Source organism: Dendrobates tinctorius, unplaced genomic scaffold (genome assembly GCF_039654945.1).
Source record: "Dendrobates tinctorius isolate UK_male_01 unplaced genomic scaffold, ASM3965494v1 ptg000315l, whole genome shotgun sequence".
Classification (NCBI taxonomy): Eukaryota; Metazoa; Chordata; class Amphibia; order Anura; family Dendrobatidae; genus Dendrobates; species Dendrobates tinctorius.
Window position 1 is genome coordinate 4,694,152 of NW_027361982.1, and position 22,921 is coordinate 4,717,072.

The 22,921-nt window shown below is 47.4% G+C and overlaps 1 protein-coding gene across 1 annotated transcript in view; it reads right to left on the bottom strand.

Annotated features, from left to right (window-relative positions):
- The window catches only part of GABBR1 (gamma-aminobutyric acid type B receptor subunit 1), a 134,994-nt gene that overhangs the window by 97,004 nt on the left and 15,069 nt on the right, over nt 1-22,921 (bottom strand). The window contains exons 2-6 of the mRNA XM_073561300.1: nt 21,596-21,678; nt 18,636-18,711; nt 17,018-17,221; nt 9,883-10,071; nt 6,357-6,377 (exon numbers count right to left, since the gene is read on the bottom strand). Coding sequence (XP_073417401.1) covers nt 6,357-6,377; nt 9,883-10,071; nt 17,018-17,221; nt 18,636-18,711; nt 21,596-21,604 — 499 coding nt within the window. The 5' untranslated portion in view covers nt 21,605-21,678. The remainder of the gene's footprint in view (nt 1-6,356; nt 6,378-9,882; nt 10,072-17,017; nt 17,222-18,635; nt 18,712-21,595; nt 21,679-22,921) is intronic.

Consider the following 22,921-nt stretch of genomic DNA (forward strand, 5'->3'; position numbering starts at 1 on the left):
ACAGTGACTGCATCAGCAGAATAGTGAGTCCAGCTCTGGAGTATAATACAGGGTGTAACTGGGATCAGTACAGGATCAGTCATGTAATGTATGTACAGTGACTGCACCAGCAGAATAGTGAGTGCAGTTCTGGAGTATAATACAGGATGTAACTCAGGATCAGTACTGTAATGCATGTACACAATGACTGCACCAGCAGAATAGTGAGTCCAGCTCTGGAGTACAATACAGGATGTAACTCAGGATCAGTAATGTATGCACACAGTGACTGTGCCAGCAGAATAGTGAGTACAGCTCTGGGGTATAATACAGGATGTAACTCAGGATCAGTAATGTAATGTATGTATACAGTGACTGCACCAGCAGAATAGTGAATGCAGCTGTGAAGCATAAGGGAGTTTTCATTTTCCTGAAACCAGCACAGGTAACTGACAGTGAAGGAGGTAAGAGTGAATAGATGGACAGACTGTTGGTTACACACAAGACATCAGGGACTACAGATGAATACAGAGTAGATTATATAAAGCTGTGACATTTCTGTAGTGTAACATCCAATGGCCCAGAAATTCTGATAGTCCGGACTCTCTACGGCAATGAACAGCCTCATTACTGAGTCAAAGGGACAATTCTTTTCTGACCATTGCTGGGCTGTGGCCTTCTATGCAGAGAACCTTCTGATGGACGTTGTGATTTCCTTCTCCGCTTGCTGTCAGTGAACTGGAACATTCGTTGTTGATATTTAGTGGCTGGGAAAAACTGACCGGTGCTGGGCTTAGAAAAAGACATGGCTTACACTCTGGGACAGACTTGGTTTTTAGACTTAAGACTGCACTGACAGCAAGCAGAGGTCTGGAAGATGCTGAACACAAAAGTATGGCAGAAAGTGGCAGAACTCTTTATTATCACCTTAACCCCCAAGGGTGGTTTGCACGTTCATGACCGGGCCAATTTTTACAATTCTGACCACTGTCCCTTTATGAGGTAATAACTCAAACGCTTCCATGGATCCCGGTGATTCTGACACTGTTTTCTCGTGTCATATTGTACTTTATGTTAGTGGTAAATTTTCCTTCAAATAACTTGCGTTTATTTGTGAAAAAAAAAAACGGAAATTTGGCGAAAATGTTGAAGATTTCGCAATTTTCCAACTTTGAATTTTTACGCCCTTAAATCAGAGATACAGCACACAAAAAACTTAATAAATAACATTTCCCACATGTTTACTTTACATCAGCACAATTTTGGAACCAAAATTTTTTTTGTTAGGAAGTTATAAGGGTTAAAATTTGACCAGCGATTTCTCATTTTTACAACACCATTTTATTTTTAGGACCACATCACATTTGAAGCCACTTTGAGGGGTCTATATGATAGAAAATACCCAAAAGTGACACCATTCTAAAAACTGCACCCCTTAGGCTGTGCACACGCTGTGGATTTTGCTGCGGTTCCGCAGCGGTTTTGGCCGCTGCGGACCCGCAGCAGTTTTTGCTGCGGTGTACAGTACCATGATTCCCTATGGGAATCAAAAACCGCAATGCAGACGGTGCGGAATTTTCCGCGCGGATTATCTGCGGTTTTCAATCCACAGAAAGAATTGACATGTCAATTCTTTCTGCGGATTCCCCTGCGGTTTGCCATCTCCTCCATTGAGATGAAAAACCGCAGAGCAATCCGCAGGGCAAACCCGCAGAGCAATCCGCAGGTCTTTTGACCTGCGGTTTCACCTGCGTATTTTACAAAATCCGCGCGGATGAATCCGCACCTAATCCGCAGCATGTGCACACAGCCTTAAGGTGCCCAAAACCACATTCAAGAAGTTTATTAACCCTTCAGGTGCTTCACAGGAATTTTTTGAATATTTAAAAAAAAAAAATAAAAAAAAATGAACATTTAACTTTTTTTCACAAAAAAATACTTCAGGTTCAATTTTTTTTTATTTTACCAAGGGTAACAGGAGAAGTTGGACAGCAAAAGTTATTGTTCAGTTTGTCCTGAGTACGCTGATACCTGATATGTGGGGGAACCAGTGTTTCGGCGCATGGCAGAGCTCAGAAGGGAAGGAGCGCCGTTTGACTTTTCAATGCAAAATTGGCTGGAATTCAGATCGGACGCCATGTCACGTTTGGAGAGCCCTTGATGTACCTAAACAGTGGAAACCGCCCACAAGTGACCCCATTTTGGAAACTAGACCCCCCCGAAGGAACTTATCTAGATATGCGGTGAGAACTTTGAACCCACAAGGGCTTCACAGAAGTTTATAACATACAGTGGTACAATTAAAAAATCATATTTTTTCCACAAAAATGATCTTTTCACCCCCAATTCTTATTTTTCCAAGGGTAACAGGACCCTAAAAGTTATTGTGCAATTTGTCCTGAGGACGCTGATGCCCCACATGTGTGGGTAAACCACTATTTGGGCGCATGGCAGAGCTCGGAAGGGAAGCAGCACCATTTGACGTTTTTGGCTGGAATTGAGATCGGACACCATGTCGCGTTTGGAAAGCCCCTGATGTACCAAAACAGTAAAAACCCCCCACAAATGACAATATTTTGGAAACTAAACCCCCCAAGGAACTTATCAAGATGTGTGGTGAGCACTTTGAACCCCCAAGGGCTTTACAGAAGTTTATAACGCCCGGGCGTGAAAATAAAAAAAAATCGTATTTTTTCAAACATGATCTTTTAGTCCCCATTTTTTTTTTATTTTCCCAAGGGTAACAGGAGAAATTGGACACCAAAAGTTGTCCAATTTGTCCTGAGTACGCCGATACCCCATATGTAGGAGAAAACTGCTGTATGGGCACACGTCGGGGCTCGGAAGGGAAATAGTGACGTTTTGGAATGCAGACTTTGATGGAATGCTCTGCGGGTGTCATGTTGCCTTTGAAGAACCCCTGATGTGCCTAAACAGTGGAAACCCCCCACAAATGACCCCATTTTGGAAACTAGACCCCCTAAGGAACTTATCTAGATGTGTGGTGAGAACTTTGAACCCACAAGGGCTTCACAGAAGTTTATAACGCCCGGGCGTGAAAATAAAAAATTTTTTTCCACAAAAATGATATTTTTGCCCCCAATTTTTTTAATTTTTTACGGGTAACAGGAAAAATTGGACCCCAAAAGTTGTTTTGCAATTTGTCCTGAGTAGGCTGATACCATATATGTGGGAGTAAAACACTGTTTGGGCGCATGGCAGAGCTTGGAAGGGAAGGAGCACCATTTGACTTTTTCAACGCAGAATTGACTGGAATTGAGATCAGATGCCATGTTGCATTTGGAGAGCCCCTGATGTGCCCAAACAGTGGAAACCCCCCAATTCTAACTCCAACCCTAACCCCAACACACCCTAACCCTAATCTCAGCCCTAACCCTAATGGGAAAATAGAAAAATACATTTTCTTTTTATTTTATTATTTTTCCCTAACTAAGGGGGTGATAACGGGGGGTTTGATTTACTATTTATGGAGGTTTTTATGTTTGGCGACTGTCGCACGCTAAAAGACGCTTTTTATTGTAAAAATAGTTTTTGCATCACCACATATTGAGAGCTATAATTTTTCCATATTTTGACCCACAGAGTCATGTGAGGTCTTATTTTTTGCGGGACGAGTTGACGTTTTTATTCGTACCATTTTCGGGCACGTGTCATCTTTTGATCGCTTTTTATTCCAATTTTTTGGGACGCAGAATGAACAAAAACCAGAGTTTAATGAATTTCTTTTGGGGGGTGCGTTTACACCGTTCCGCGTGCGGTAAAATTGATAAAGCGCTTTTATTCTTCAGGTCAGTACGGTTACACCGATACCTCATTTAGGTTTTTTTTGTGTTTTGGTGGTTTTATGCAATGAAAACAATTTTATATAAAAAATTATTTTTGCATCGCTTTATTCTGCGAGCTATAACTTTTTTATTTTTTCGCTGATGATGCTGTGTGGCGGCTCGTTTTTTGCGGGACAAGATGACGTTTTCAGCGGTACCACGGATATTTATATGCATCTTTTTGATCGCGCGTTATGGCACTTTTTGTTCGGCGGTATGATAAATCATTTTTTGCTTCGTTTTTTATTTTTATTTTTTAAGGGGTTCGCTAAAGTGGTTAACTGATGGGACAGTTTTATAGGGCAGGTCGTTACGGACGCGGCGATACCAAATGTGTACTTTTGTTTGTTTTTTTATTTCCAAAAAATGAATTAGGGAATTTTTTTTTTTTTTTTTAAATGTATTTAGCGATTTTTTTAAAATTATTTTTACATTTTTTTTTTTTTTTTTTAACTTTATTACATTGTCCCAGGGGGAACATGCACAAGGCTTCCTCCTTGCCTGCGCTTTGCAGGTATGAGGAAGCCAGCTCCCTGCAGGCCCCCGAAGGTCCCCGTACTATCCCGTCCCTGGGAATTAAGTCCCAGGGCACATGGACAGGATAGTACGTCACATGACAGAAAGGGGTTAAGGGCTCATACTCATCTGTGAGGGAAAACAGAAGAGTACTATCTGCTAATCGGATTGCACTCTGACCAATGTTAATCTAGGAGTCCCGACTCACCTGTGAGCAGGCAGCGATTGTCCTTGTATCTCGGAAGAAACTCGCCAATGAAAGTCAATGGATGTGATAAAAAATTTTTTTTAAAAAATCACCACGCGAGTGCTGTCCGATCTTTACATACCGATGTCTTGTGAAAAGCCAGCAATCCATCTGTCGCGTACAGTAAAATTACAGGGTGACCCGACAGAGTAGAATAGATTGACAATTTTATATCTGTCACATATATAATTAGTACAATGCTTGTGCAGCTTACTGTATTTTTGTACTTACTAAATTATTTTCTGGAAAAAAAAATGACAAGGGATCCCTCAAGATTTTATTAACCGAACATTTTATTTTATTAGCAGAAAGAAAGCGGACAGCTGGGGGCCAATGTTTACAAACTGGGATGGGGGTAATACCCATGGAGCTTCCCAGGCTATTATTATCAGCTCACAGTTGTGTACTAAGCTTTACTGGTTATTAAATTAGGGGATATAAAAGAAAAAAATAACACAGGGTCCTCCTATAATTAATAGCCAGCAAAGGCTAGGCAGACAGTTGCAGGCTGCTATTAATAGGCTAGGAAGGGGCCAAGACTATTTGACTCCTCCTAGACTAAAAATATCAGCTATTATTTTAATTCTGTTACAGGAGACATTGGCTTCAGTGGACTGGGTGAAGACATGAGAATAGCTGGTTTAATTTAAATTCATTAAAGGAGTCTCTGTCATTATTTCAAATAAAATACTTTACTGGGTGTTTTTTTTTATACAATATCACTATGGTGTTAGTACTGGGGGCATCTTATAGACGGCTCTCCATTAGTAACCCCTATGCTTGATGTCACCTGACAATACAAAGGTGACATCAATACACCCCCAACTATCACTCCACTTGCCACCGCATCAGGGGAAAGTGGGCAGAGTGAGACTAAGTGCCAGAATGGGCGCATCTTATGCATTTCTGGGGCGCCTGAGATGATTTTTTTAGTCTGTGAGGGGCCAATATCCATGGCCCCTTCCTAGGCTATTATCAGTCTGCAGCTGTCTGCCTAGACTTTGCTGGTTATAAAATATAGGGGGACCCTGCTTCATTTTAAGGGGGGGGTCTCCCATTTTAATAGCCAGTAAAGGCTGAGTATAGAGCTGTGAGCTGATATTAATAGCCTGGCAAGCTCAAGGGGTATCACCCCCTCCCAAGGCTATAAACATCAGCCCCCAGCTGTCTGCTTTCCCTCTGCTGGTTAATAAAATGTTGGGGGATCCCACTCCTTTTTTCTGAAAGGAATTTATTTTAAAAAAAAAACCCACATACAGTAAACTACACACAAAGCACTGATTATATATCTCACTCACACTATATATCTCTTTTTGTATCTAATGTCTCTCAATCGGATCACATTCCCATCTAAATCGGATGTCATTCTGAAGCTAAGTGTTAAAAATCGAATTGTACTTGCATGAAAATCGCATTACACTCTTCCTACTTTTCTGGACCAAAATCAGATCCTTTTTTTTTTTCAGTGATGGGTATGAGCTCTAAAAGGGATCATTTGCATGGAAAATCTCTGCCAGAGATTCCGGCGACAAGTTCAGCTCTGCTACATCTGTACAACTACCACCAAGACTCCACAATAAAAATGGTTAACAAAGGGATTGATGGAAAATAATAATTAAAAAAAACCCAAACAAATAAAACAGGAAAAAGCAATGAAAGGAGCGAAGCAAGAGACAGAGGGAAGGATGCACAGGAAAGACGGACGAACACAGTGGGACAGCCGCACAGACACGGAGGGAAAGACGTGCAGGATAGACATATAGACTTACGTGATGTGTCCGGGCGTCTGACTGCAGCGATAGCCAAAGAGACAAGAAACGACGGGTTAGAAAGTGATGGAGAAGTCATATTAGAAAGCAATAATGCCTTGTAACCTGGGGCCCAAACTACTTCAGGGCCACAGTGAGTGACCAATCAGATCACTGCTCTCATTCCCCAATTTGCCTTATAGAGAAAGCTGGAATTTAATTTGTTGCTCGCTCCTCTCTGTCGCACTACTGATATCAGAACCCTGGGGCGAGTGCGGGTGGGGCTTCTTAAAGGGATTCTATAAGTAGAGGTGAAGTCACCCAGAACGTGCTCCAGTTTCCAGCTTCTGAGCACTGATTTTTGTGACCGCAGCTGCAGGGAGACGGCAGGCTTTTTTTTTTTTTTACATTTGCTCCATGCGAGATGGATTAGTCATGCCTGCTCTGCACGGCCAGGACAGGAGACCGGGAGCAGACGTGACCAATCAATCCTGCAGGGATCACAGCTGCACAAACCAGAGGAGCAACATCCTGAGGCCTACGGCCAAGGTCACATTTGCGAGTGCAATGCGAGAAACTCGCGCATCAATATCCGGCACTGCCGCCGGTGGTTCGGACCGGAGCGTTCAGCTGCATAGAAAGACATGCAGTCGCACACTCTGATCCTGAGAGTCGGCGGCAGTGCCAGGTATTGAGGCATGAGTTTCTCGCATTGCACTCACAAGTGTGACCCCGGCCTAAATCTGATTACTACACGCCTTTTTATTGCAGCAACCTGGAGCTTCCCGGTCAAGGCAAAACTACAACTCCCAGCATGCCATCTTAAAACACAGGCTGTGGGGCATGCTGGGAGTTGTAGTTTTGCACTCACCGGATCTGGAAGAGTCATCATCCTAGGCAGGCGTGGTATAACAGGTGAATATACTGTATATATTGTGCACTTATGTAGTGTAAAGATGTGAAAACACGAGACGACGGCTGACATCAGTTTTATTGCTGCTGCAAAATAATAAACTGGAAAAGAAAATTGATCACATAAGTCACAAAACTTACACCAGAGCAACCCCTAGTGGTGACTGCAGAGATGTGCAGGAGGGCGACACCTCCCAGAATAACTCCAACCCCCATTATCCTGGCTGAAAGCTCAGGTCAGATAATACTCACACAGAGATCTTAAAAATGGTGACAGATTAAAACAAAATATAACAGAAAGTCGATGAAATTCTCATTAGATGAGAAGAGACGGGAAAGTACTGAGGGTCGGTGACAGTGGTGACCAGTGAGCCACACACCGGATATGCAGGGGTCTTATAAAGTGCGACCCCGTCAGCCCCCGTGGATCAGATAGTGTAAGATTTCCTCCAAGGTCACTCACCTGCCATCCACACAGAGGAGGAGATGAGGGTCTGCAGGAGGCCGCCATAGTGTTCGATGACTCTCACCCCTGGAACCCAAATCTGAGACTTCTGAGCTGAGGGGGTTAATAACTGGTAGGAATAGTGAATGCTGCGGGTGGTCTCAGGGGGTAACGCATTTCTATTCCCGTCTCCTATGGGATATGAAGCTAAAAGGGATTCTCTATACACAAGGAGAGATGATGAATATGATTACTGGGGGTCTGACTGCGAAGATCCCCACTGATCCCGAGAGTGGGGCACATGCTCAATACCACTCTCAGGATCGGTGGGAGTCTCAGCAGCAGGACTCCCAGGATACAGATAGGTCCATATATATATTTGGACAGAGACAACATTTTTCTAATTTTGGTTCTAGACATTACCACAATGAATTTTAAACAAAACAATTCAGATGCAGTTGACGTTCAGACTTTCAGCTTTCATTTGAGGGTATCCACATTGATATTGGATGACGGGTTTAGGAGTTTCAGCTCCTTAACATGTGCCACCCTGTTTTTAAAGGGACCAAATGTGGTAATGTCTAGAACCAAAATTAGAAAAATGTTGTCTCTGTCCAAATATATATGGACCTAACTGTATGTGCACTGCAAAAACAGAGATTCACATAAATCATTTAGAATGGTACCAAGATGTAGTCAACAGCCATACTGTGACCGTCACTGCCCCACCACCAACCACAAGTGTCTGAGAAACTTCCCCCACCACCACCCACACGTGTCCCCCACTGCCCCATCACCACCCACACGTGTCCCCCACACAGCCCCCTCTCTATCTACATCAGCCAATAGCTCACCATCTCCCACAAGTGTCAGCCACGTTATCCCCTCCACCCAAAAGTGTCAGCCATACTGCCCCCCACCCAGAAGCCAAGCTGCCCCCCTCACCACCTCTCCCAAGTGTCGGTCCCAATTCCTAAAGCTTAATGGTTCCCAATGCAACGCCAGTAGCAGGGCCCCATGGATAATGTGATCTCCTTATGTCGCCTTCTGGCCCCACAACCACCAGGACCTGAGTGCAGCTTCTACACCTGCACTGTGACCCTCTCCGTACAAGTGTCAGCCCCCACTAGCCGACCAGGGCACCACTCCACCCCTTTATCTCACCAGCGTTGCAGACATCCCGTCCTGGTTGTGGACTGTTAGATGCGCCATTGTCTTGAGACGGCAGATCATAAGTTCTTGCTGTTCTTCAGTCTGGAGATAGTGGCTGGAGCCGCACATATGAGGGATTGGATGAATCGCCATACTGGGACTTGTAGTTCCATAATAGACAGAACTACTGGCTGCAGAACATTGCATTCACCACCAGAGGGCAGAGAGAAACCACCAAATCCAAAGAGAACTTAACAGGACAACCAGTGCCAGGACAGGGGAGGGTATCAGGGTGAGGGCAGGAGTCCCAGCATCACAGGGGGTGGGGGGCACAAATAATATGTAGCGAGCATAAATGCAGAAAACACGGAGGCTGAAAAAACAAAATTCTGACGGAAAACTGAAAGCTGCCGTGTACTGGCTTTAAGGGAGTGATTAGTTTTACACTCAGGTCCAGTAAATGGCGCAGATCGATCTGAAAAGATCTTTATGTTCAGGAATTTAAAAAAAAAAAATCTAATTGGACTCACTTTTATATGGGGGGTGAATACTATTTCTAGGCCCCATATGTCAAAGCTGTCCCTACAAGGAACACACTGGGCAAAACAGCTGCAGTGTCACATGATTAATGTTAGTCCTCAGGGGCGAAGCTCTCCCTTTTGTGTTTCCTGATTCGCTGTGTCATGCTCCGCCCCTGCAGCCCTGCTCTAAGCATAACAGTGCCTCCATGTTACACGGAGCGGCTCCTTTAAGACATTTGTTGCAGCTTTGGAAAAATAAAGAATAAATCAAAAAATAAAATTCTAGAACTTTACAAAATGGAAACAGTTTCCAACATCTCCGATTGCGGTCACTGAATTGATCTGAAGAGATTTTTAAACTTTGGTTGATAACTAAAATCTGTTCCCTGACAGCAAGTGGAGATCTGAAAAAGAGTGGGTAATCGCGATACAAAGTGTACAAGAAAGTTCCACATGCAATGGACAGACTGAGATTAACCCTTCATATTCGCTCCATCACGCCTCTTCCGTGTCTCACCTTGGCAGGTGGGTTTGGGGTGGTCCCACTTCCCGGACTTTGTGCACATGCTATGGCTGGATCCCACCAGTAAGAAGCCGGGGTCACATCTGAATCGGACGTTCGTCCCCTCTATCGGAACACGTCCCGCCATGTTGTGCTCTACGTCTCCATTCTCCAGCTTCAAGTGCATCCGAGGACAAGTGGGGACTGCGGAGAGAAGAGGAGCCATGAGCACCGAGGAGAAGCAGGGTCGCAGGCCAGCGCTACAAGCCGGACTGGCCAGAAAACAGGCGTGCAGACGGCACAAACAGGTTTTCCTGTTTGTTTGTTTTTTTAACTTACGCCATTTTTGTGCTACTTCCGCCATTCACTGAAAAGTGCACGGAGCTCAGCAGCCGGGGCAAAGCCCAGCCAGGCCCAACACTATAAATTTAGACGGCAGCGGAGCAACCTACAGCGGACGTCCTCCAGGGGGCCTTACGGTCAGAAACGCGATTGCCCCCCACCGATATCCATGTATAGTAGTGCAGGGATGGTACGCTTTACATCAGAAGAGTATGGGACTCAGGATGGACAGTGACATCACCAGGCCTAACTAGTAAACACCGCCCCCTGACTGACATCACAAGTATTCCCCAAAATAACACTGCCCTATGACATTATGACATTTCTGCACTTCAGATTTATACATTTAACACTTCCTTGCCAGAAAACACCGCCCCTCACTGTGTGACATCACCTTTCCTTCCTGGATAATACCGCCCCCTAACTGTGTAACATCACCTGTCCTTACTGAATAACACCAACCCCAGCTGTGTGACAGCACCTGTCCTTCCTGGATAACACCGCCCCTCACTGTGTGACATCACCTGTCCTTCCTGGATAACACCTCCCCTCACTGTGTGACATCACCTGTCCTTCCTGGATAACACCTCCCCTCACTGTGCGACATCACCTTTCCTTCCTGGATAACACCGGCCCCCAGCTGTGTGACATCACTTGTCCTTCCTGGATAACACCGCCCCTCGCTGTGTGACATCACCTGTCCTTCCTGGATAACACCGCCCCTCACTGTGTGACATCACCTGTCCTTCCTGGATAACACCTCCCCTCACTGTGTGACATCACCTGTCCTTCCTGGATAACACCGCCCCTCACTGTGTGACATCACCTGTCCTTCCTGGATAACACCGCCCCTCACTGTGTGACATCACCTGTCCTTCCTGGATAACACCACCCCTAGCTGTGTGACATCACCTGTCCTTCCTGGATAACACCGCTCCTCACTGTGTGACATCACCTGTCCTTCCTGGATAACACCGCCCCTCACTGTGTGACATCACCTGTCCTTCCTGGATAACACCGCCCCTCACTGTGTGACATCACCTGTCCTTCCTGGATAACACCTCCCCTCACTGTGACATCACCTGTCCTTCCTGGATAACACCGCCCATCACTGTGTGACATAACCTGTCCTTCCTGGATAACACCTCCCCTCACTGTGTAACATCACCTGTCCTTCCTGGATAACACCACCCCTAGCTGTGTGACATCACCTGTCCTTCCTGGATAACACCGCCCCTCACTGTGTGACATCACCTGTCCTTCCTGGATAACACCGCCCCTCACTGTGTAACATCACCTGTCCTTCCTGGATAACACCGCCCCTCACTGTGTAACATCACCTGTCCTTCCTGGATAACACCGCCCCTCACTGTGTGACATCACCTGTCCTTCCTGGATAACACCGCCCCTCACTGTGTGACATCACCTGTCCTTCCTGGATAACACCGCCCCTAGCTGTGTGACATCACCTGTCCTTCCTGGATAACACCGCCCCTCACTGTGTGACATCACCTGTCCTTCCTGGATAACACCGCCCCTCACTGTGTGACATCACCTGTCCTTCCTGGATAACACCGCCCCTCACTGTGTGACATAACCTGTCCTTCCTGGATAACACCGCCCCTAGCTGTGTGACATCACCTGTCCTTCCTGGATAACACCGCCCCTAGCTGTGTGACATCACCTGTCCTTCCTGGATAACACCGCCCCTCACTGTGTGACATCACCTGTCCTTCCTGGATAACACCGCCCCTGTGTGACATCACCTGTCCTTCCTGGATAACACCGCCCCTCACTGTGTGACATCACCTGTCCTTCCTGGATAACACCGCCCCTAGCTGTGTGACATCACCTGTCCTTCCTGGATAACACTGCCCCTCACTGTGTGACATAACCTGTCCTTCCTGGATAACACCGCCCCTCACTGTGACATCACCTGTCCTTCCTGGATAACACCGCCCCTAGCTGTGTGACATCACCTGTCCTTCCTGGATAACACCGCCCCTCACTGTGTGACATCACCTGTCCTTCCTGGATAACACCACCCCTAGCTGTGTGACATCACCTGTCCTTCCTGGATAACACCGCCCCTAGCTGTGTGACATCACCTGTCCTTCCTGGATAACACCGCCCCTCACTGTGTGACATCACCTGTCCTTCCTGGATAACACCGCCCCTAGCTGTGTGACATCACCTGTCCTTCCTGGATAACACCGCTCCTCACTGTGTGATATCACCTGTCCTTTCTGGTTAACACCGCCCCTCACTGTGTGACATAACCTGTCCTTCCTGGATAACACCGCCCCTAGCTGTGTGACATCACCTGTCCTTCCTGGATAACACCGCCCCTAGCTGTGTGACATCACCTGTCCTTCCTGGATAACACCGCCCCTCACTGTGTGACATCACCTGTCCTTCCTGGATAACACCGCCCCTAGCTGTGTGACATCACCTGTCCTTCCTGGATAACACCGCTCCTCACTGTGTGACATCACCTGTCCTTCCTGGATAACACCGCCCCTCACTGTGTGACATCACCTGTCCTTTCTGGATAACACCGCCCCTCACTGTGTGACATCACCTGTCCTTCCTGGATAACACCGCCCCTCACTGTGACATAACCTGTCCTTCCTGGATAACACCGCCCCTAGCTGTGTGACATCACCTGTCCTTCCTGGATAACACCGCCCCTCACTGTGTGACATAACCTGTCCTTCCTGGATAACACCGCCCCTCACTGTGACATCACCTGTCCTTCCTGGATAACACCGCCCCTAGCTGTGTGACATCACCTGTCCTTCCTGGATAACACCGCCCCTCACTGTGTGACATCACCTGTCCTTCCTGGATAACACCGTCCCTCACTGTGACATCACCTGTCCTTCCTGGATAACACCGCCCCTAGCTGTGTGACATCACCTGTCCTTCCTGGATAACACCGCCCCTCACTGTGTGACATAACCTGTCCTTCCTGGATAACACCTCCCCTCACTGTGTGACATCACCTGTCCTTCCTGGATAACACCACCCCTAGCTGTGTGACATCACCTGTCCTTCCTGGATAACACCGCCCCTCACTGTGTGACATCACCTGTCCTTCCTGGATAACACCGCCCCTCACTGTGTGACATCACCTGTCCTTCCTGGATAACACCGCCCCTAGCTGTGTGACATCACCTGTCCTTCCTGGATAACACCGCCCCTCACTGTGTGACATCACCTGTCCTTCCTGGATAACACCGCCCCTCACTGTGTGACATCACCTGTCCTTCCTGGATAACACCGCCCCTAGCTGTGTGACATCACCTGTCCTTCCTGGATAACACCGCCCCTCACTGTGTGACATAACCTGTCCTTCCTGGATAACACCGCCCCTCACTGTGTGACATCACCTGTCCTTCCTGGATAACACCGCCCCTCACTGTGTGACATCACCTGTCCTTCCTGGATAACACCACCCCTAGCTGTGTGACATCACCTGTCCTTCCTGGATAACACCGCCCCTAGCTGTGTGACATCACCTGTCCTTCCTGGATAACACCGCCCCTCACTGTGTGACATCACCTGTCCTTCCTGGATAACACCGCCCCTAGCTGTGTGACATCACCTGTCCTTCCTGGATAACACCGCTCCTCACTGTGTGATATCACCTGTCCTTTCTGGTTAACACCGCCCCTCACTGTGTGACATAACCTGTCCTTCCTGGATAACACCGCCCCTAGCTGTGTGACATCACCTGTCCTTCCTGGATAACACCGCCCCTAGCTGTGTGACATCACCTGTCCTTCCTGGATAACACCGCCCCTCACTGTGTGACATCACCTGTCCTTCCTGGATAACACCGCCCCTAGCTGTGTGACATCACCTGTCCTTCCTGGATAACACCGCTCCTCACTGTGTGACATCACCTGTCCTTCCTGGATAACACCGCCCCTCACTGTGTGACATCACCTGTCCTTTCTGGATAACACCGCCCCTCACTGTGTGACATCACCTGTCCTTCCTGGATAACACCGCCCCTCACTGTGACATAACCTGTCCTTCCTGGATAACACCGCCCCTAGCTGTGTGACATCACCTGTCCTTCCTGGATAACACCGCCCCTCACTGTGTGACATAACCTGTCCTTCCTGGATAACACCGCCCCTCACTGTGACATCACCTGTCCTTCCTGGATAACACCGCCCCTAGCTGTGTGACATCACCTGTCCTTCCTGGATAACACCGCCCCTCACTGTGTGACATCACCTGTCCTTCCTGGATAACACCGTCCCTCACTGTGACATCACCTGTCCTTCCTGGATAACACCGCCCCTAGCTGTGTGACATCACCTGTCCTTCCTGGATAACACCGCCCCTCACTGTGTGACATAACCTGTCCTTCCTGGATAACACCTCCCCTCACTGTGTGACATCACCTGTCCTTCCTGGATAACACCACCCCTAGCTGTGTGACATCACCTGTCCTTCCTGGATAACACCGCCCCTCACTGTGTGACATCACCTGTCCTTCCTGGATAACACCGCCCCTCACTGTGTGACATCACCTGTCCTTCCTGGATAACACCGCCCCTAGCTGTGTGACATCACCTGTCCTTCCTGGATAACACCGCCCCTCACTGTGTGACATCACCTGTCCTTCCTGGATAACACCGCCCCTCACTGTGTGACATCACCTGTCCTTCCTGGATAACACCGCCCCTAGCTGTGTGACATCACCTGTCCTTCCTGGATAACACCGCCCCTCACTGTGTGACATAACCTGTCCTTCCTGGATAACACCGCCCCTCACTGTGTGACATCACCTGTCCTTCCTGGATAACACCGCCCCTAGCTGTGTGACATCACCTGTCCTTCCTGGATAACACCGCCCCTAGCTGTGTGACATCACCAGAACTATTCCAACTAAAGATTAGAGACCCAGGTGGGGGGAGACTCCTGCTGTAGACAGTTGCCTTACAACTTGATCTTATCTGAGCCTTGTAAGGGGAAAATGGATTATCTCTCAGGACACATATACCATGGATTCCTTACAGATTTAATTGCAGATCTATATTTCTCAGACTTAATCTTTAAATTAGACAAAAGCAGAAGGTGATGGGGGCTGCGCATACTGCGTTCTCCCTACATTTAGCGCATACGTCTAAAAATCCTCTCATGTACACACACACACACACACACAATGTCTCCATAGGAGCTAAATGACCAAACTGAGGCAAAAAGTCTGCCCCCCGACCTCCACATGGGTGATATACACTAACAGGGTAGCAAGATGAGCAGATGGTGCCACGTTCATAGAAACAGATACAGAAGCATCACAGAGCAGGCAGAGGGAGCGCAGCCCTAGTCATAGCTGTAGCGGAAGCCCAGTCCTCCATCAGCCAGCAGTGGGAGCGCTGCCCTCCATCAGCCAGCAGTGGGAGCGCTGCCCTCCATCAGCCAGCAGTGGGAGCGCTGCCCTCCATCAGCCAGCAGAGGGAGCGCTGCCCTCCATCAGCCAGCAGAGGGAGCGCAGCCACCCCAACAGCCAGCAGAGGGAGCGCAGCCACCCCAACAGCCAGCAGAGGGAGCGCAGCCACCCCAACAGCCAGCAGAGGGAGCGCAGCCCCCCCCATCAGCCAGCAAAGGAAGCGCAGCCCCCCCATCAGCCAGCAAGGGAGCGCAGCCCCCCCCCCCCCCCCAATCAGCCAGCAGAGGGAGCGCAGCCCCCCCATCAGCCAGCAGAGGAAGCGCAGCCCCCCCATCAGCCAGCAGAGGGAGCGCAGCCCCCCCCCCCCCCATCAGCCAGCAGAGGGAGCACAGCCCCCCCCCCCCATCAGCCAGCAGAGGGAGCACAGCCCTAGTCATAGCTTTAAGGTACTGTCACACTAAGCGATATCGCTAGCAATATCGCTATAACTTGTGACGTTATAGCGATATTGCTAGCGATATCCCTGTGTCTGATACTTACCAGCGACCCACTCCCCCACTGGTTATCGCTGATCGCGCGAGAACGTTCAGGACTGTTTCCCGTCGTCAGCTTCCTGCGGCGCTTCCTGTGGAGAGACGAGCAACGAGCGTGGACGCGGGCGGGAGGACGCAGGATCGCCTGGTGTGACAGGTAAGTAGCAACCCCCGTCCCCAGCGATGTCGCTGGTGAGATCTGCCTGTATGGCAGCTCACTAGCGACCACTTAGCGATGCACCAGCGATCCTGACCGCGTCATATCGCTGGTCGGGATTGCTGGTACATCGTTAAGTGTGACAGTACCTTTAGAGAAACCCTGGACCACACTTCTAAAACTTATACAGGTCGCTTGCCATGCTGGGTGGCAGACAGCATTGGCAGGCAGTGGAAGCAGGCAGTGATGTGGCACAGCTCCGCACCTTTAATGTCAGTGACACGCAGAGAATCTCCATGACGTGGCAGCGGCTTCATCCAGTCTGATCCAAATATTAAACCAAGAACCTCATGTTCAGTTATGTAGACTTTTGCTTGCTTAGTGGTATTAGATCAATGTATAAGTTTTGGATGTGCAGTACCAGCTTTCTCTACAGCTATGCTATATCATATATGGTATATAGCGCCGCCCTACTCACCTTCTGGCAGAGAGTATTCTCCACATCATCCAGCCCTGGACCCCAGACATCTCGATATCGCTAGACATGGGGTAGGATCTGGATGTGGGGGATCTGGATGTGGGAGAGCCAGATCCAAGGACTGGAGGTGGAAGAGCCAGATCCAAGGACAGGAGATGTCCCTTGGCGTTACACACTAGGTGCAGTGAATGGTGGGGGAGCGGAGCAGGGATCTGCTGACTTGTACTTACGGCAGCGGCTAGGTTTGTCCATATCCGTCCATGTCCCGTCCCGCTGGCACTTTCGTACTTTTGGCCCAGAAATCTCCCGCTCCCCTCGACAAACAAATTCAATCTCATAATCCACGGGGAGATATTCAACGGCTTTTACCTGAGAGAGAGTCAGGCCCCGGTAACGTATCCCCCCATCCCGAGGGGGGTGTATGATACGGCAGCCTGCAACGAAAAAGAGGTCACAGCAAAGCATTACATCCAGATATCCCTATCTACCCATGCTCTTCTACATTCCAACATCTCCATTAACCCCCCCCCCCCCATTGTGTCCTCCTCTCTATGTCCTGACATCTAATATCTCCATTGCCACCCCCCCCCCCCCCGATCCTCCTCTCTGTCCTGACATCTCCATTCCCCCCATGAGCCTCTTCTCCATGTCCTGACATCTCTCCATTCAATCCCCCCTCTGGCCCTCCTCTCCATGTTTTGGCATCTCCATTCCCCCTCACCCTGGTCCTCATCTCCATGTTCTGGTATCTCCATTCCCCATCACCCCGATCCTCCTCTCCATGTTCTGACATCTCCATTCCCCATCACCCCAATCCTCCTCTCCATGTTCTGACATCTCCATTCCCCATCACCTCAATCCTCCTCTCCATGATCTGACATCTCCATTCCCCCTCACTCCGGACCTCTTTTCCATGTTCTGACATCTCCATTCCCTCTCACCCCGGCCCTCCTCTCTGTCCTGACATTTCCATTCCCCCCTCGGTCCTCCTCTCCATTACCTGACGTCTCTCCATTCAATTCCCCCCCTCCCAGTCCTACTCTCCATCCTGACATCTCCATTTACCCCACGGGCCTCCTCTCCATGTCCTGACATTTCCATTCCCCTTCACCCCCGGTCCTCCTCTCCGTCCTGATATCTCCATTTTCCTCCATGTCCTGACATCTGTCCATTCAATCCCCCCCCCCAGGTCCTCCTCTCCATGTTCTGACATCTCTATTCCCCCTCACCCCGGTCCTCCTGTCCATGTTCTGACATCTACATTCCCCCCCCCTCTGGTCCTCCTCTCCATGTCCTGACGTCTCCATTCCCCCCGATCCTCCTCTGAACTCCTTTGACCGCATGTTTCCTTCACAGCAAAACCTTCCAAATGCAAGCACCACACCTCAAATCAACTCCAGGCCTTTTATCTGCTTAATTGAGAATGACATAATAAAGGGATTTCCCAAACCTGTCCATAAAATAGCCTTGGAGTCAATTGTCCAATTACTTTTGGTCCCTTTAAAAACAGGGGGGCACATGTTAAGGAGCTGAAACTCCTAAACCCTTCATCCAATTTGAATGTGGATACCCTCAAAGGAAAGCTGAAAGTCTGAACTTCAACTGCATCTGAATGGTTTTGTTTAAAATTCATTGAGGTAATGTCTAGAACCAAAATTAGAAAAATGTTGTCTCTGTCCAAATATATATGGACCTAACTGTATATTTGGACATCTCCATTCCCTCCCTGGTCCTCCTCTCTTTGTCCTGACATCTAGGACATATAACATCATGTCTTGGTTCCACTTTCCTCAGATCTGACACTTGTCGGCCCCGTCGGGAGCTTTGTCCTGTGTCCTCGCATCTCACCTGTTGTGCTGTTATTCACTGATCCATAGACAGGAGACAGCAAGAGCGCGAGGAAAAGATTGAGACTGTGAAACATCTGGAGAAAGAGACAGAGAACGAGAATAAGAACGTAATTATAGGAGAGAGAAGAGGAGGAAAATTGGAGATAGACACAAATGGAGATGTAGGTTTGCACAGGTTGGAGGGTTAGATGGTGATTTTTGCAAGGGGTAAATACAGGTGTTGTAGACTCTCGGGCTGATTGTCTCTTCATCTCTTGCTATAACCTGGCACTAATAATACCTTCTCAATAGTCGCTCCCACAGAATACGACACCATTCTGGATGCAACCAGTGACGGCCTTACGTAGAATGAAGTTTGGTACAGGCCCTTTTATTAAGCCTCCCCCAAATGGTATACTGACATATACAGTCATGGCCAAAAGTATTGACACCCCTGCAATTCTGTCAGATAATATTCAGTTTCTTCCTGAAAATGATTGCAAACACAAATTCTTTGGTATTATTATCTTCATTTAATTTGTCTTAAATGAAAAAACACAAAAGAGAATGAAGCAAAAAGCAAAACATTGATCATTTCACACAAAACTCCAAAAATGGGCCGGACAAAAGTATTGGCACCCTCAGCCTAATACTTGGTTGCACAACCTTTAGCCAAAATAACTGCGACCAACCGCTTCCGGTAACCATCAATGAGTTTCTTACAATGCTCTGCTGGAATTTTAGACCTTCTTTGGCAAACTACTCCAGGTCCCTGATATTTGAAGGGTGCCTTCTCCAAACTGCCATTTTTAGATCTCTCCACAGGTGTTCTATGGGATTCAGGTCTGGACTCATTGCTGGCCACCTTAGAAGTCTCCAGTGCTTTCTCTCAAACCATTTTCTAGTGCTTTTTGAAGTGTGTTTTGGGTTATTGTCATGCTGGAAGACCCATGACCTCTGAGGTAGGCCCAGCTTTCTCACACTGGGCCCTAAATTATGCTGCAAAATTCGTTGGTAGTCTTCTGACTTCATAATGCCATGCACACGGTCAAGCAGTCCAGTGCCAGAGGCAGCAAAGCAACCCCAAAACATCAGGGAACCTCCGCCATGTTTGACTGTAGGGACCGTGTACTTTTCTTTGAATGCCTCTTTTTTCTCCTGTAAACTCTATGTTGATGCTTTTGCCCTAAAAGCTCTACTTTTGTCTCATCTGACCAGAGAACATTCTTCCAAAATGTTTTAGGCTTTTTCAGGTAAGTTTTGGCAAACTCCAGCCTGGCTTTTTTATGTCTCGGGGTAAGAAGTGGAGTCTTCCTGGGTCTCCTACCATACAGTCCCTTTTCATTCAGATGCCGACGGATAGTATGGGTTGACACCGTTGTACCCTCGGACTGCAGGGCAGCTTGAACTTGTTTGGATGTTAGTGGAGGTTCTTTATCCAACATCCGCACAATCTTGCGTTGAAATCTCTTGTCAATTTTTCTTTTCCGTCCACATCTAGGGAGGTTAGCCACAGTGCCATGGGCTTTAAACTTCTTGATGAAACTGCGCACGGTAGACACAGGAACATTCAGATCTTTGGAGATGGACTTGTAGCCTTCAGATTGCTCATGCTTCCTCACAATTTGGTTTCTCAAGTCCTCAGACAGTTCTTTGGTCTTCTTTCTTTTCTCCATGCTCAATGTGGTACACACAAGGACACAGGACAGAGGTTGAGTCAACTTTACTCCATGTCAACTGGCTGCAAGTGTGATTTAGTTATTGCCAACAACTGTTAGGTGCCACAGGTAAGTTACAGGTGCTGTTAATTACACAAATTAGAGAAGCATCACATGATTTTTCGAACAGTGCCAATACTTTTGTCCACCCTCTTTGTTATGTTTGGTGTGGAATTATATCCAATTTGGCTTTAGGACAATTCTTTTTGTGTTTTTTCATTTAAGACAAATTAAATGAAGATAATAATACCAAAGAATTTGTGTTTGCAATCATTTTCAGGAAGAAACTGAGTATTATCTGACAGAATTGCAGGGGTGTCAATACTTTTGGCCATGACTGTAGTGCACATGTAACAATACTACTAAATAATGAGTCACAGTCAGTGATGCTGAGTAAATAACAATGGCAAATAGTGCCGCCATACACTAACCCAGAGGAATACATAATGCATATGCAGATCCCGCCATATTGTACTCCAATACCACCATACAGTGACTTATAACATGAAGCCATGTAATGACAGCACCGTGTAAGGTCTTAAAAGGATAATCCGGTTCCGCTCACGTCATCAACCGGGCTGTGATGTCCAATGTGAGCAAGTAGTGTGAACCGTGAACCTGTACCAACAGTTATATAATCAGAAAAGAAACCAATTGTATAAACAAAAAAATTGTCACGCACACAATTAACATAAAATCCTCCAAAATAAAGTTGTGCAATAAAGACAAGAATATAATCAAATATAATTCATATAAATTAGCAATATTTAATGCAAACATATTTTAAAATGTTACAGCTAAAAGAATTATAATATAATAAGTATAATATACCAAGTATATTATATTTTTATGGGTTTCCATGTCATCACATTGCAATAAGGTATATTGATATATTTGGGCCTCTAAGCAATATTATTATACTGCTCCATTTAATCAGCTGTTTACATAATTATTTTAGCTATAACATTTTAAAATATATTTGTATTATTGAACATTGCTAATAAATTTATATGAATTATATTTGATTATATTCTTGTCTTTATTGCACAATTTTATTTTGGAGGATTTCACCTGTACCAACAGGACAAATGCGTGAAATCTTAGTCAGCGGACGTCTATAGATGTCACGGGAATACCTTGTTAATAACATTGTGCCTCCCCCTCTGCAGGGACGACCGATGGCACCACATGGGTCGTACACCCCTAAACATATGCCGTCATCTCGACTCCCACCCCCATCATGCAATCTTCCGACACTCACTTTTGTCATTTTCGTTCTTTTACGCCGTACCGTAATCACATGTTCTGACTGACGTCCGCGTCACATGATGAGCAACATGGAAACTGGAACAAATCACACACACAAAAAAAAATGGAAGACAGATAAGAAATGGGGTTTTTATTACTTCATACATTTTCAGTTACTTCCCCAGTTTTCATGAATCACGGCCGCCTCCCTAGATTGGCACAAGACGGCAACGTTGGGCACGACATCGTGTTGCATTTTGGTGCGGCCAGCGCACCGTCAAAAGGACGCATGCGCCGGCAAAAGCATATCTGCGCACGGCCTGCGTACCAAATGCTAAAGATAGGGTACGCAGGTTGCATGCAGCGTCATGCGCCCATAGGCGGAGCTGACCGGAGGAGGTGCGGCAGGGGGTGGAGCTTCACGGCGAGTGTCCGCAGCCCAACGCTGCGCCTCCAAACGCTAGTGTGAAACTAGCCATAGTATGGCAATACTTACATTATTGTATTGGTTTACATCAATAAATGTGTTTTATCCCCTTCAGCCTGTGCTTAGGTTTATATCTGCTGCCGTAGAGTTTTGTTGCCCATAGTAGCCAATCACAGGACAGCTTTCATTTTACCAGAGCTGTTTAAAAAGTGATAGCCGAGCTCTGATTGGTTACTATGGACCACAGAGACAGTTTCTCTTTCGGACGGCGCATATGAAAGCCTGGATGTATTTACATTGTGTCGATGGGTACGAGACGGCCATTGTAACAAATTTGTGGCAAATATTCACATGTCACCATTAGTGGCCTAATGGCTGGTACCTCTCAGAGAGCAGGACGGTCAGGATTCTGAGCGCTTTGGACGCAGCAGCGGACACCGGCTCCGCCCAAAGCGCTGCCCCCTTTTGTACGCACGGTGATTCCGCATTTGTTCATTGAACCATGAGGAATCTCCTCCGTGACACTGGACGCATCTCCACACCTGTGTTTATCATGGCGGTAAATATCCGCACAAGGACAAACGTCTCCCATTGCACTACGGTGAACGGTGGCAACGACGCCGACTTTCTACAGTCATAAAGGAGGCGTCCGGGAACAGGATCTTACTCGCGCCTCCATGTCTGAATGTAAGTGTGAACAAATTACAAGAAAAATAGACTGCCATGACTCACACAAGGATATTATAGCAAACTCCTCCCAATGGTGCTCGCTCTCTAGAGACTGCGAGCGTCAACTCCCAGTGAGGTAAACATGTATACTACAGACCGTATACTGCCACGCCACAGATCGTACACCGCCACACCAAAGACCTACACCGCCACGCCACCACACTACTGACCGTATACTGCCAC